General features: G+C 40.8%; 1 protein-coding gene across 1 annotated transcript; it reads left to right on the forward strand.

Moving 5' to 3' along the window:
* Positions 1–3,385: 3,385 nt before the first annotated feature.
* LOC120549244 lies at positions 3,386–5,498 on the forward strand. The gene has a single exon (XM_039785980.1). It carries the CDS (start codon positions 3,886–3,888, stop codon positions 4,570–4,572), a length of 687 nt encoding a protein of 228 aa, XP_039641914.1. The 5' UTR covers positions 3,386–3,885; the 3' UTR covers positions 4,573–5,498.
* The last annotated feature ends 8,152 nt before the right edge of the window (positions 5,499–13,650 follow it).

A 13,650-nucleotide genomic window follows, 5' to 3' on the forward strand; every position in this document is an offset into this window, starting at 1 on the left:
TGGTTTTCACTTCACAGGTGTGCCTTGTCAGGGTTAATTACTGAAGTGTTTTCCCTTATTAATGGGGTTGGGACCATCAGTTGTGTTGTGCAGAAGTCAGGTTGATACACAGCCGACAGCCCTATTGGACAACTGTTAGAATTCATATTATGGTAAGAACCAATCAGCTAAGTAAAGAGAAACGAGTGGCCATCATTACTTTAACAAATGAAGGTCAGTCAGTCCGGAAAATTGCGAAAACTTTGAATGTGTCCCCAAGTGCAGTCGCAAAAACCATCAAGCGCTACAATGAAACTGGCTCACATGAGGACGACCCCAGGAAAGGAAGACCAAGAGTCACCTCTGCTGCTGAGGATAAGTTCATCCGAGTCACCAGCCTCAGAAATCGCAAGTTAACAGCAGCTCAGATTAGAGACCAGATGAATGCCACACAGAGTTCTAGCAGCAGACACATCTCTAGAACAACTGTTAAGAGGAGACTGCGCGAATCAGGCCTTCATGGTCAAGTAGCTGCTAGGAAACTACTGCTAAGGAGAGGCAACAAGCAGAAGAGATTTGTTTGGGCCAAGAAACACAAGGAATGGACATTAGACCAGTGGAAATCTGTGCTTTGGTCTGATGAGTCCAAATTTGAGATCTTTGGTTCCAACCGCTGTGTCTTTGTGCGACGCAGAAAAGGTCAACGGATGGATTCTACATGCCTGGCTCCCACCGTGAAGTATGGAAGAGGAGGTGTGATGGTGTGGGGGTGCTTTGCTAGTGACACTGTTGGGGATTTATTCAAAATTGAAGGCATAATGAACCAGCATGGCTACCACAGCATCCTGCAGCGACATGCCATCCCATCCGGTTTGCGTTTAGTTGGACCATCATTTATTTTTCAACAGAACAATGACCCCAAATATACCTCCAGGCTGTGTAAGGGCTATTTGACCAAGAAGGAGAGTGATGGAGTGCTGCGCCTGATGACCTAGCCTCCAGGTCACCAGACCTGAACCCAATCAAGATGGTTTGGAGTGAGCTGGACCGCAGAGTGAAGGCAAAAGGGCCAACAAGTGCTAAGCATCTCTGGGAACTCCTTCAAGACTGTTGGAAAACCATTTCAGGTGACTACCTCTTGAAGCTCATCAAGAGAATGCCAAGAGTGTGCAAAGCAGTAATCAGAGCAAAGGGTGGCAACTTTGAAGAAACTAGAATATAAGACATGTTTTCAGTTATTTCACACTTTTTTGTTAAGTACATCATTCCACATGTGTTCATTCATAGTTTTGATGCCTTCAGTGAGAATCTACAATGTAAATAGTCATGGCAAATATATTCAAAAGCACCTGAATGGCTTCTATAGACACCACTGGGAATAAGTGAGAAAATGTTTATCTTGTAGTTTGGGTGAACTGACCCTTAATAAATGATTTTCACAGTTGCTTTTCCCATAGTAATTTGGAGATGCCATTTGCTAGCATATCACCTCAACTTTATTTATATAGCCTGTTCATATAAACATGCAGAACCAAAGTTCTTAACATAGCAAAATTGAAACACAGACAAAAAATAAAATAAAAACATTCTTTTTTTTGCAAGACTAAAAATTACAACAATAAACTTAGTAACCCTGTTAGTTTATTGTTGTAATTTTTAGTCTTGCAAAATTGTATTTACTGTATTTGTATTCCTTTTTTTTTCATTTTTTGTATGTTGTTTCAATTCTGCAATGTGAAATAGCAAAACTCGATAAATAAAAGTTATTAGAATAAAACTAAATAAAAGAATGGAAAACCAACGATTGAAACTTAAAAACTAAGACTCTAACATTACTAGAAATTAAAAACCAGATTAAAAAGATAGGTTCATCTTTTTTGGTACAGTATGTTGCATTAACATGTGTTGGTCTTGTTTTGTTTTTTCCTTTAAAATGTTTATATAAAACAATTCATCAATTCATTCATCATTGGTGGTTTATCAAATGACACTCCTCCAGTCCCTGACTGGCTGAATGTTTGCATTAGATATTGCATTGTCTTGAGGTTAATTTGAATGATATCCAAATGACCGGGGATCTTTTGTTGAAACAGCAGCATAGTGTCCTGCCTGCAGTGATAAATGACATTATGACCGTGACCCTGGACAGGTGGTTGTGGCATGATTTAATAAAATAATAAGATGATGATGAATCCCAGGTGATTTGCTGTTAATGCAAATGATAGGCCTACTGTATGTGGAGCTGCCAGCAGCCATTTATTTACATTGAACAAGGAAACAATCAAATAAGCCTGCCCTTACATCCTGTTTCCTCCATTTCTAGTGTAATTTCATTGTTTCAATGTTTTATGTTGCAGCCATACTGTAAAAACTCCCATTACAGCTGATACTGATCATCGTCCTCCTTCTCATCGCCATATGATAAACAAGTAATGAAAACAATTAATCATCCTATAAACACCTGAATGTGTGTGCATGTCGGTCTGTGGGAGGATTGCTTGTCTGACCAACACACACAATATATATATATATATATATATATATATATATATATATATATATATATATATATATATATATATATATATATGTTTGTGACAACCAGGTGCAAATGTGCACTTGTAGCCATTCAATGTGTAGGGATGTTACAACACAGTCACGTGTCATATTTTTTTGGTGTATGATCAGATTTTGTGACACTGGAAAGGAAAATTGTCAACAACACACATAATTATCCACTGCTTGTAAATGGTTGGATGTTAGATACAGGAATGTAATCAAGGGTAAAATCAAATGAAAATTATTTTATTTTTAAGATGACATATAGCACCTATACATAGCCTACTGAATACAATCAAGCTCATGTAAGACACAATACTTTGAGCTTTTATTGCATGGGAGTTATGTTGATCACCAACTGAGTTTAAACATTTTTTCTATTTGGCACATCACTGGTCAAATGCTGTTGCACCTGTCATTCACCTGCTTCACCTCTGCAGCTTCCCAGAGGACATGCGCAATGACAAATCCCGGGCACTGTCCATTGTGCTGAAATGACGCGCTGTAAAGTGGACCAGCCAACAGGTATAGTTGGATCGGGTCCAAACTGATCCAAAATCAACCAAATATCTGATATACACACCGTTGGTTGTGCTTACAAGTGTATCAGTGGATTGGATACGCATTACATAATTCATAAATTCCGGTCAAATTTAATTAATCACCACTTTATTTGGCTCATTGAACATATCTAACAGAGATCGTTTCCATATGGGTGCGCACATTGTAAGGTAAACACTTCGCAGCGTCACTTGGACAGATGTTCGTCCCCGCTACAACATCCTGCTCTCAACGTGCGGCACAAGCGTCCTGATGTGTGTGTTTTTTTGTTTTTTTCCGAGGGCTGGTGCACAGCTGCTGCTTCTTTAAGAGCCACCGCCCGCCCCCTCTCCTGTATTTTTAGCTGAGCCAGCCACTTCATTTGCTGGAAAAGACAGACAGTTGTGTGCCGTATGATCTCACTTAATCGTTTTAATAAATCAAATCTTATAGGCTACTGCGTATTTGCCGTGGGCCTACAGCCAGCTGTTCCCTGGAAATGTATATGATTGTCATTTGTCCCGCAGCTGTCGGATGCTGAATCGCGCAATCAGCCTGTGGATGCTTGATGCCCATTATGAAACGCAATGCTGCACTGGGTACCGAGTATTAGGCGCAGCGCTTTTGAGATCAAATGAATTACAAGAAATCAATTTAGCTGCAAAATAGTCCTGTGGTGCGGACGGGTCAAGGTGGTCCAGCATCTCCTCATCTTCCTCTTCTTATTGTCTTCTCTTGGATTGTGGATAACTAGAAGCCTTCAAGACGGAGGGGGTGGTGGAGCATCGAGGAAAAAATAGGGGCAATATGAGAGAGCGGGACTTCATGCCCAATATGGAGAGGGGCAAACCTGCTACTTATACGGGGGACAAAAAGGCTAAGATGGCTGCTAAGACTAACAAGAAGTGGGTGAGACTAGCCACTGTTTTTGCATATGTATTGTCCGTGTCCTTAGCAGCCATTATCCTGGCAATTTACTACAGCCTGATCTGGAAACCAACCAGTGCATCCTCATCTACGGGGAAGCCGGGAGTGCCCGGGGAGGTCACCCCCACCGCAAACATCTCAACAAATATTTCAACAAGCAACAATGTCTCAGAGTGGAACTCTACTCAGACTGGACTGCTACCTCTCAACCAGACCAGGCAGGGCACAGCCCCGTACAGTCAGGCGTTTCAGTGGGATGACAGAGTCGACAGTGTGGCCGTCTCTCCGCACGGTGCTGGAGCAAAAAATGCGCACTCGCAGCAGGAGAAGGGACTCTACGCATCTTCCCACGGTCACGCAAGCGCGGAAAGACCGGGTAATGTGGGGAAACAGACACGCGCGTCTCAACCTGGAGTGAGCCACTACATGCCGTCCAGCAGCCCCAGGGAGGCGCAGAGACCGGGCGACGGGGCGAATGACAACAGCGACCCCGACCAGGCGGCTGCAGATGCTGCCACTGCTCCTCCAACATCCGCGAAGAGACGAGCTGGCCTGAGAGGAGACTGATCGGGCCGCATCCGCGCCACCACACACCCCCCCTCACACACATAAACTGACCCTAGAAGGAGTGTTTTACAGAATCAGTGCCGCAGGTCGGATAACACACAGGTTTTCACCTTAACATTTTGCATAGCCTTTTTATGGATGCTCTGAACCCTAATGACTAAGAAAAGAGGATACCTCGCTTCTCGCAGTGAACACTGTTTCCCCTTCAACACTAACTATGCGGGTTTTTTTGTTTTAGGCCATCTGTATGCCTTAAATCAATGTGTGTCTACTTGACCTCGGACAGCTTCTGAGGCTACTAACCTGCCTGTGCGCGTGGACAACACTGGTATCTAGATATTATGTTAAAAGAATAGGGCACGGCCGGGGTCCAGAGATGCGTTTGGTTTTGCAGGACATCAATATTTCTCACAGGCATACAGCGCTCATAACATCACTGCCATTCCTCAGCTGGTCTAAATTAATACTGCATTTTTGCATTTTAGCATAGGCTGTATTTTCTTTTCATGGATCAAACCTGGATTCCAAATAGAAGAACCTGCATTAATGAGTTATGCTCAGGTATGTGCATATAACCATGTAAATGTATTGTGTTTTTGGTTACATATAGGGCAGGCATACATCTTTTGGGCCTTGATAAACTTCTGGTGTAATAAGATGAATTTTTATTAAAGGTAGTAGTACAAAAGGTATAAATAACATTATCACAAGGTACAAATGAACATCCTTAGAAAATGATTCATTTCTATGGTTTTTATAATAGATCTATTGTATGTAAACCATGAATTGATAGCTGCCATTATCCTGTATGTTAAAGATATTTTATTTATTCAGAGCCAGAATGGATAATATATATTCAAATAAATGTTGGGTTTTTCCTAACATCTCACTTTTTATTTCAAAAATAAAATACAGATGGATTTAAATGAACTGTGGTTTACTTCAGGCTATTAGTTAAGTAAAGTATAATGTGCAAAACCCACATTTTGTGATTGATATGAAGAGGTGGGTTCGACATAAATAATAACTGTGCGAGTACAAAGAGCACTCTGTTTATGGACATCCTTGTAAGCTGGACATTTAATCAAATCATGCCGGGGCACTTTAATAACCTGAGTGAACTGACCAGAGAGTGATCAGAGGGACTGTCTGCTTCTCCTGCAAAGAGAAGCATTCATCTCCCAGTTTGCCACAGTTCAGTTGCTGCATCTCTCACTGAAACCACTTCACACAGTCACATGTGGGGAACTATGAAGTGGAAATAAGACCAACCTTTGTGCGTCCTCTCAGCAGCATGTGAGGGAGGTGTATCGATTTGAGAGCTCTGTTGTTGCGCTGTTCAAAACAGAGAAGAACACATTACACAATACCACTTGGTGCTATTTTTGATCCAACTCTCTCTCTCTCTCAAAAGGAGGACTGTTTGGTGTATATTCTAGCAGTGACAAGCATTATTCACTATCACGTTGAAAATAAAACCACTTGGTATCCGCTAAGCAGCCAGTGTCTCAGAAATGTTGCACTGTGATGTAAACAGATGATGACAAGCACGGTTGTAATAATATGACAGATTTTCAGAACCAATGCCAACCTATGTGTCTGGTGAGCTAAACAGGGATCTCCATTCATCAGGGAAGACAGCACAAGACACAAACAGACCATCATCACAGCATAAACCATACCGGAAAAATGTAATACAGAGTCCATAACACAGTGCCAGGCCTGTCAATGCTGCAGTGGTCTCTGTATATATTACGGCTTCTTGTGATATATGAGAGGAATAAAGACTGACCTACTGATGTAGTTCCTGACAGTTATTATGAAGACTACGACAGAGTCAGGACACAGCATCTGACCCTACGACTCTTGAACCCACTCACCCAGACAGATGATTACATTACCTGATTTAAACTCTACTACTAAAGTTGTGCATCACATGGTTTCTCTAATCAGCAAAGACCAAAGAAAACATTTATTAAATTATAAAAAATAAATAAAAGATGCTTGCCCTGCCCTTTTTATAATACAGATTATAAATGGTGGCTACAGCTTTACAGCTTACTTTAATGCTAGATCAAGAAAAAGCTAAACAATATCATCATCCACCAGACAATCCAAATTGAGACAGTGTAAGACTATTCACTATAAAGACTGATATTCCCACAAAAAAAGTTGAACTACCTGGTTAAAAATGCTTATGCCACTCCTTCACCCTCCTTGAAAAACAGAATCTATAAATATGGAAATATTTTTCATTTCAAATGTTCAAAAGCTTTACTCATTCATTCTAAGTGTGAGCTGGAGGCTTCAAGTTCCCACATCACACTGGTGAAAGTTTCATATTGGACCATGATTGGCTTTCAAACTGCGTAAACTCAGATTTAAGGTGAACAGACATTTCCCCTCTTCAGCAGATGAATGTGAAAATAGCCTCATAGTGTCAGTGTCAACTCTGCACATAGGTCATTCTGAACAGTGAAGCTCAAACATCCAAGGGAAGTAACTAAATAAAGAACACACATTTTTGAGTGGAGAAGGGCTTTTCAGAAACTACTTTACTCGTCAGATTTGACATGTTTTGGGACTGACACACTACAACCAAGAGACCTTTCCAACAAAGCCGGAGATTTAAATGGCTTTCAACATACCATTGTTTGAGCAAGACACCGTCACAAAAGTTATGAAATATTAAAATGATGTCTTGCAATACATGGAGAACAATATAAAGGCAGCAAACAATAGCATTTTGAAAGGGCAAAAGTGTGGAGTGATGCGTTATAAAAACCAAAGTAAAGCTGAATGGATTGGTAGGCACTGTGTCATCATCTTTCAGGGTGTTTAATAATAATGGAAAAAGATTAATGGCATTCATTTTCCAATCATAAGTTTGCAGCAGGTTGACATAACTGTGTATTTCTATGATGTAGGTAGGACAAAGAAAGATATGGTATTATTATAAAGGATTAAATGAAAACTACAGAGAAAACATGTTAAAATGTCAATTGGGGCTAACATTGAATACATGACTAAAGCTATACTGTGAGTATCTGTGAGGTGGGACACAGTCTTGCATTACCAGACCTTCCTCCAAAGCGCTGCGAAAGAGGGTCTGGCCATTCCACACAGCATTCCAGTATGGAATGGATAGTCTAGCTAGCTGTCTGGATTTACCCTGCAGAGAGCAGTTAACCATAGTCTTCATAAATCGACCGGAGTTTAAGATTCCAACACAAAGAAAGCGGAAGGTAACGAACATCCGGCCGAAAAGAGTGAGCAGCATTGGAGCAATCCCGGAAGTGGAAGACTAAGTGGGACATAATAGCCTTGTTTCCACCGAGCACTTCAGTTCGTTACACATTAGAACGGTAATTTTTGTGTTTCCATTGTCAAAAGTTGTGGATGGTACCAATAGAACCGCTCAGTTCCGTCCAGTTTTTTTGTTACTCCTCTGTTAAGGTATCTAGCACTAAAAGGCGTAGCTAGAAACACTGCAGTCCACGATTGGTGCAAACGTGACTCCGTACAGGTTACCTACGGTTCGAAAGGTAGTATACTAAAAGTGTTTGATGGAAACGCAGCTCAAGTCTGGCCCAGGGGGGAATGACGCACACGCTCAGTGGAGACTACCAACCTGTCTGTGTGAGGTTCTGTCAGGGTCGCAGGGCTGGGCCAGACCTCGCTTCCGCTTAACCTACATCCATCAACTGTAATGAAACACCTCGAGAGCCTCCGACTGTTACCTCACGGTGTATATGGCTAATACATGGCATCATAGACTCAGGAAGAACATTATTATAGCAATTCAGATTTTATCTTAAATAGTTCAACATTTGGGAAATATGCTTATTCAATTTCTTCTCTCTAAAGCTTACAAATTAACACAATATAGCTTGTTTGTTCATTCCATACAAAAACTGACATGTAAAAAAGACAGTTTGTTGTTTTTTTTGTGTCTTCCTGGAGTCTTGGTTGACGAAATACATGTTGTTAGCACTTACATCTCTACGCACTAGTACTGTGACACTGAACATGCTTTCTGTTAAAAAGGATCCACTCCCAATTTTGGATGATATCTAGCTCTTTCTCCTACGTGGTTTGAATGCACTTATTGTAAGTCACTTTTGACAAAGGTGTCTACCAAATGAATGTAATGTAGCGCAATGTAAATGCAATTTAAGTAGTAAGTGAGCTTTAGACGTGCTAATGGGTGAACGTTATCACCTTTTGACAGAGCCAGGTTAGCTGTTTCTTCCTGTTTATAGTCTCTATGCTAAGCTAAGCTAACCGATTGCTGGCTGTAGCTTAAAATGTATGCTTTGACATGTATAAGAATAGTATCAATCTTGTCATCTTCTAACACTTGTTTTGGGAGCGTTTTTTTCCTAAATCTGGAACTATTGCTTTATGCTAACTACCAAATCAATCTGCAGTCAAAGTTAGAATTAACCTCAAGCATTATCATAGCCTGATTTAGTGACAGTAAAGAGAAAGCTGCTGTGAGCGAGGATTCTACGTGATCTACAATGACAGGTCTCAGAACCCCCTTGCTTTTAAGCTACTTTGTTCAACAGTTGAGCTTTTTGGGGATTTTTTTCATCAGAAAGGCAAGCTACTGCAGAGTGCAGCTGACATAATCCTACACCGCACTTCAATCCTCTAACAGCCTACAGGACTCATTTTCATAATATCAACACCCCCACTGTAGTACTGTACTGTTGTGTCAGACCCTTCAAACTGTTAGCTTAGTAAGCACCAAAGTGAACCAGGAGTGTTGAAACTGTGTTATTATGATATCATTTGCAGGAATCAAAAACCTTCGGGCTTGTGTTAAAAAAGAATAACTATACAAAACAAAGTGCTGCAGTTCATTTTCAAGGAGAATGAGCCTGCTGTAATCACGGTAGGTCACAAGCCCAAAAGCCTTAGCGGCAGAAGGCTGCTATGGAGATAGCCTTGGGAGGAGATAATTAAAATAGTAGCACCTATGGGAGGTCCCACCTGTAGGGCTGAGAGGGAGTGTTTCCAATGCAACAGTCCTGCAGAGAGCTCATGTGAAATTAATCAAATCCAGCATGAAGGCAGGCTCAGTGAACCGAGATATAACGATATGGACTGTTGATGCCGCAAAGTGCTCTACATTTCTGTCACATCTGCCCTCTTTTCTCTCTGACACTCACCACAGTGGCCTTGTTTTTTTTCTTAAGATGTAACAACTCTCCAGAGAAAGGATTGCATACATATTTGTGGTGCATTAGTGAGTGAGAGGCAAGGGAGGGAGAGAGAAGGACAGGGATACCCTGCAACAAAAACGATGCCAGTCACGATTTGAGAGTTTGAAATACAGAAAAACTTTATTGATGTCCTGTATGCCTCCTTCCAAACTGATCTACAGTAAATTAAACTATGTTGCACACAAATTTAAATTAGCATGGATCACACCTTGACACACACGCGCGCACACACACAGACACACACACACACATACACACACAAGCACTCAAACACAGGCACTCACAATTATTCCTTCCTTTATGAGTGTATGTGGAAAAAATGGAGGACAGCAGTGGAGACCCAGGTGCAGCAAAAGCAAAAAAATGACATTTGACATTTAAGCGAGGTTGACAATGCAGATATCTAATAACTAAATGCTAAACAAGGACAAAATGCACAACTGTTCTATGGTTGTAGGTCCTAAATTTCATTTCACTAAATTGAATCTCACAGGGAATTTTAAATATTTCACAGGTAAACTGTATGACCTGTTTTTCAAACAGATGTTCCACCCATTCAAAATCCATATATAATAAAAATATAAAAAGGCCCCTTCTCTTTCTTTCTTGATGGTTAGATTTGCCCAAAACTGTGTCACTTGCTTGTTGGTTTTCCCAGTGTGCTTCTCCTAGATTCCTGATGATTTGTATTTTATGTAACCACAGTTGAAGCTGACAGGGCCCCGCAGCTCAGAGCATGTCCACTATGTTCTCTACTTACGGTTACATAACTGTTTACTATACTGTAGCACTGACGAAAGCCAAAAACTTATTTGAGTACAGAGTCTTGTAAGGCTTCTTATTATAGTTGTCACTTGATACCAAAAATAAAGTCATAAACTGGCAATAAATACAAACAAATCCATACTTGTCACAGAGCAAAAACAGCTACCATAATGCATCCAGACATTGTTTAGATTTGTAAAAATCATTCTAGTTAACATTCTGTTGTCCAAGTGGAGAGGCAAATAAATAAAATCAATGCTGATGCTAAACTGTCTAGGACAGTACATTTAACACTACTGTATGTTAAGGTACAAGCCATGAAATAAAGGTACACCTTCAATTCTTGAAGAAGCTGATATGCAAGGCACAACAATCAACAATCATCAGCTTTTCAAAAATATTAGTTGTCTTTCATGATTATAAAAGAGAACAAATTACAAAACAATGCCAAAAAGGGAAATGCAGCTGAATCCCAGTGTTTTGACTGTGGACTAAAGGCTAAACCCTCAAGGCTGTCAGTCCCACAGGGGCCAAAAGCTTCTACAGAGCAAAAGGTTGGAGACTGTTATGTTCTGGGACGCCTAACACTGGTTGTTTAAAAACAGCATGAGCAAACTATTAAAGAAATTAGTTCCCAAATCAGTTTTTGATTCACTAAAGGTTGACTTAAATGTCTCTGCTGTCCATTGTTTAAATTAATAAAATTACAGACATAACTTACAGTTCAATTTTACAAAGAAACAGAGTCTGAGGAAGACCAGATAATTGGGATTCAGCTGTAAAACTGTGCCAATTTCAAGGAAAACAGTAACAATGTGTTAAAGGGCAAGTTTGAGATTTTAGTTCTAAAGTGTTACTGATTACTTATTACATATTTTTTATGCCAGTAATGTGGATTTTGCTATTACTTGATTGTTAGCTTAAGGGGTACACCAGCAATTTAAATCTGTATTTTATAAAGTTGGGGGACTTTGGAGACACAGATTAAAAAAGAATACTCTAAATATATGTAGCAGAGGCTGAGATATCCTGACTTTTAGTCCCTAGTACAGGTCAAGCTCCAAAAACACTGGATACTACATTTCCTATAATAAACTTGGTAACATTTCTTCGTTAGATCATTTCCCTGGCGAACACCATACCCCCCACTTTTGTAACGTAAGTTTTCTGTTATAAATTAGTGATTTCTAAATTGAGATAACCTTGATGACATCAGTATGACATCATCAGGATAATTTTGTCAGACGTGATAAAGCCCCTCCAGAGCCACAGAAGACATTATACAACTGTTTTAAACAAGGTGAACAGCACTGACCATGACGAGTAAACTGGATCGATGGAGTGCCCCTTTAAGTGTTCTTAATAACAAAGACAGTAATAGTAATAGTAATATGTTGGAAACATAACAATGTCTTGGTCAGTGGCCAATAGAGTGCTGCAGGAATGAGTCATAAAACCCGTAAACGAGTTAGAATCTTTGCACCTGCAGTTCCCTCGTCTCAAAGTCAATGCTTTTTTTTAATGTTTTTTTTTTGTTAGATGCTTGAAATAAGGTCTGCAGTTAACACAAGCTTAAAGGTCCCATGGCATGAAAATTTCACTTTATGAGTTTTTTTAACATTAATATGAGTTCCCCCAGCCTGCCTATGATCCCCCAGTGGCTAGAAATGGTGATAGGTGTAAACCGAGCCCTGGGTATCCTGCTCTGCCTTTGAGAAAATGAAAGCTCAGATGGGCTGATCTGGAATCTTGCTCCTTATGAGGTCATAAGGAGCAAGGTTACCTCCCCTTTCTCTGTTTTGCCCGCCCAGAGAATTTGGCCCGCCCATGACAAAGAGAGAGACATCATGGATTTCAAACGAGCAAAGTGGCAGTGGCACCCCCACCCTCCACCTTGCCCCCCCTCCCTCCTCCTCAATAGCTACAGACACAGAAATGGCACATCCTAAGTAAAGCTCATTGTGGGACTGGCTCTAGTGGTTGTAATTCTGCACCAAGGCTGAATTTCGGGAAAAGACTTCAGATACAGTATTAGGGGACCACTAAGGCCTATACAAAAGCATCCAAAAAGCAGCATGTCATAGGACCTTTAAGAGATTTTCATGCTTTGATCTACGACATAAAAGATGTCAGTAACTACCTCGTCGTTATGGACAAGTGAGTAATAATGTTAGCTTTGCTGTTTCACTGTCTGCTGTTTTCAACAGGTCAGTTTAACCTTGTCCGTTTGCTATTGGTTGTGAAGGCTGCTCCCAACTGGTTGGCTTTACAGCAGTAGTAACCATTGCCTCGCTTTGCCAGACCTTCCTCCAACGCGGTGCTGCGGAAGAGGGTTTGGCTAGTCCACGCAGCATTCCGGGATGGGATAAAAATGTGCTCTGGTTTATTGGCATTTCTTTAAACCAATCACAATCGTCTAGGGCGGTGCTAAGCAGCGAGAAAAGCTGCGGTGCCGCTGTAAAATAGCTTTTGGAAGGAACTTGTTTAGTAAAACGTGTACGTTCAAAAGTTGTTTTAGTCGTGCAACAGAAAACTCAGATTGGACAAATAGTCTAGCTAGCTGTCTGGATTTACCTCGCAGAGATCTGAGAAAGGGTTAAGCATAGTCCTCATAAATCAACCGGAGTTCAAAATGCCAACACAGAGGAAGCCCAAGGCAACGGATATCCGGCCTAAATGAGTGAAATCCGGCGGAATTTCCGCAACAGAGCAATCCCGGAAGTGGAACATCGAGGATATAGACTACAGTAACCATAACGTGAGCTAATATCGACTCTGCCAGGTTTCGTTTAGTCCGCAGAGACACTAACAGAAGTGGTCGCTATGGCAATGCACGTCCATGAATCTGGGGGTGGAGATTCTGAAGGGGGGGGCTGTATTTGTTTGGCAGTGGAGTTCAAATATCAACAATCTTCGTGCAGCATCGCTAACTGCACCTTTAAACGTAAGGGGGACACAGAGATAAGTTGGAAACTAGGGGTGGTGACGCTGAAGTCATGGCACTGTGAACGTTCTACTACTTCTGGCGATTGTATTTACGCTTAAAAAAAAATCTTAAAAGTGTTGTCCATTTGTGAAGATT

Source organism: Perca fluviatilis, chromosome 20 (genome assembly GCF_010015445.1).
Source record: "Perca fluviatilis chromosome 20, GENO_Pfluv_1.0, whole genome shotgun sequence".
Classification (NCBI taxonomy): domain Eukaryota; kingdom Metazoa; phylum Chordata; class Actinopteri; order Perciformes; family Percidae; genus Perca; species Perca fluviatilis.

Excerpts from the sequence above, each read along its gene's own strand:
- LOC120549244 (XM_039785980.1), top strand. The coding sequence starts at position 3,886 with ATGAGAGAGCGGGACTTCATGCCCAATATGGAGAGGGGCAAACCTGCT.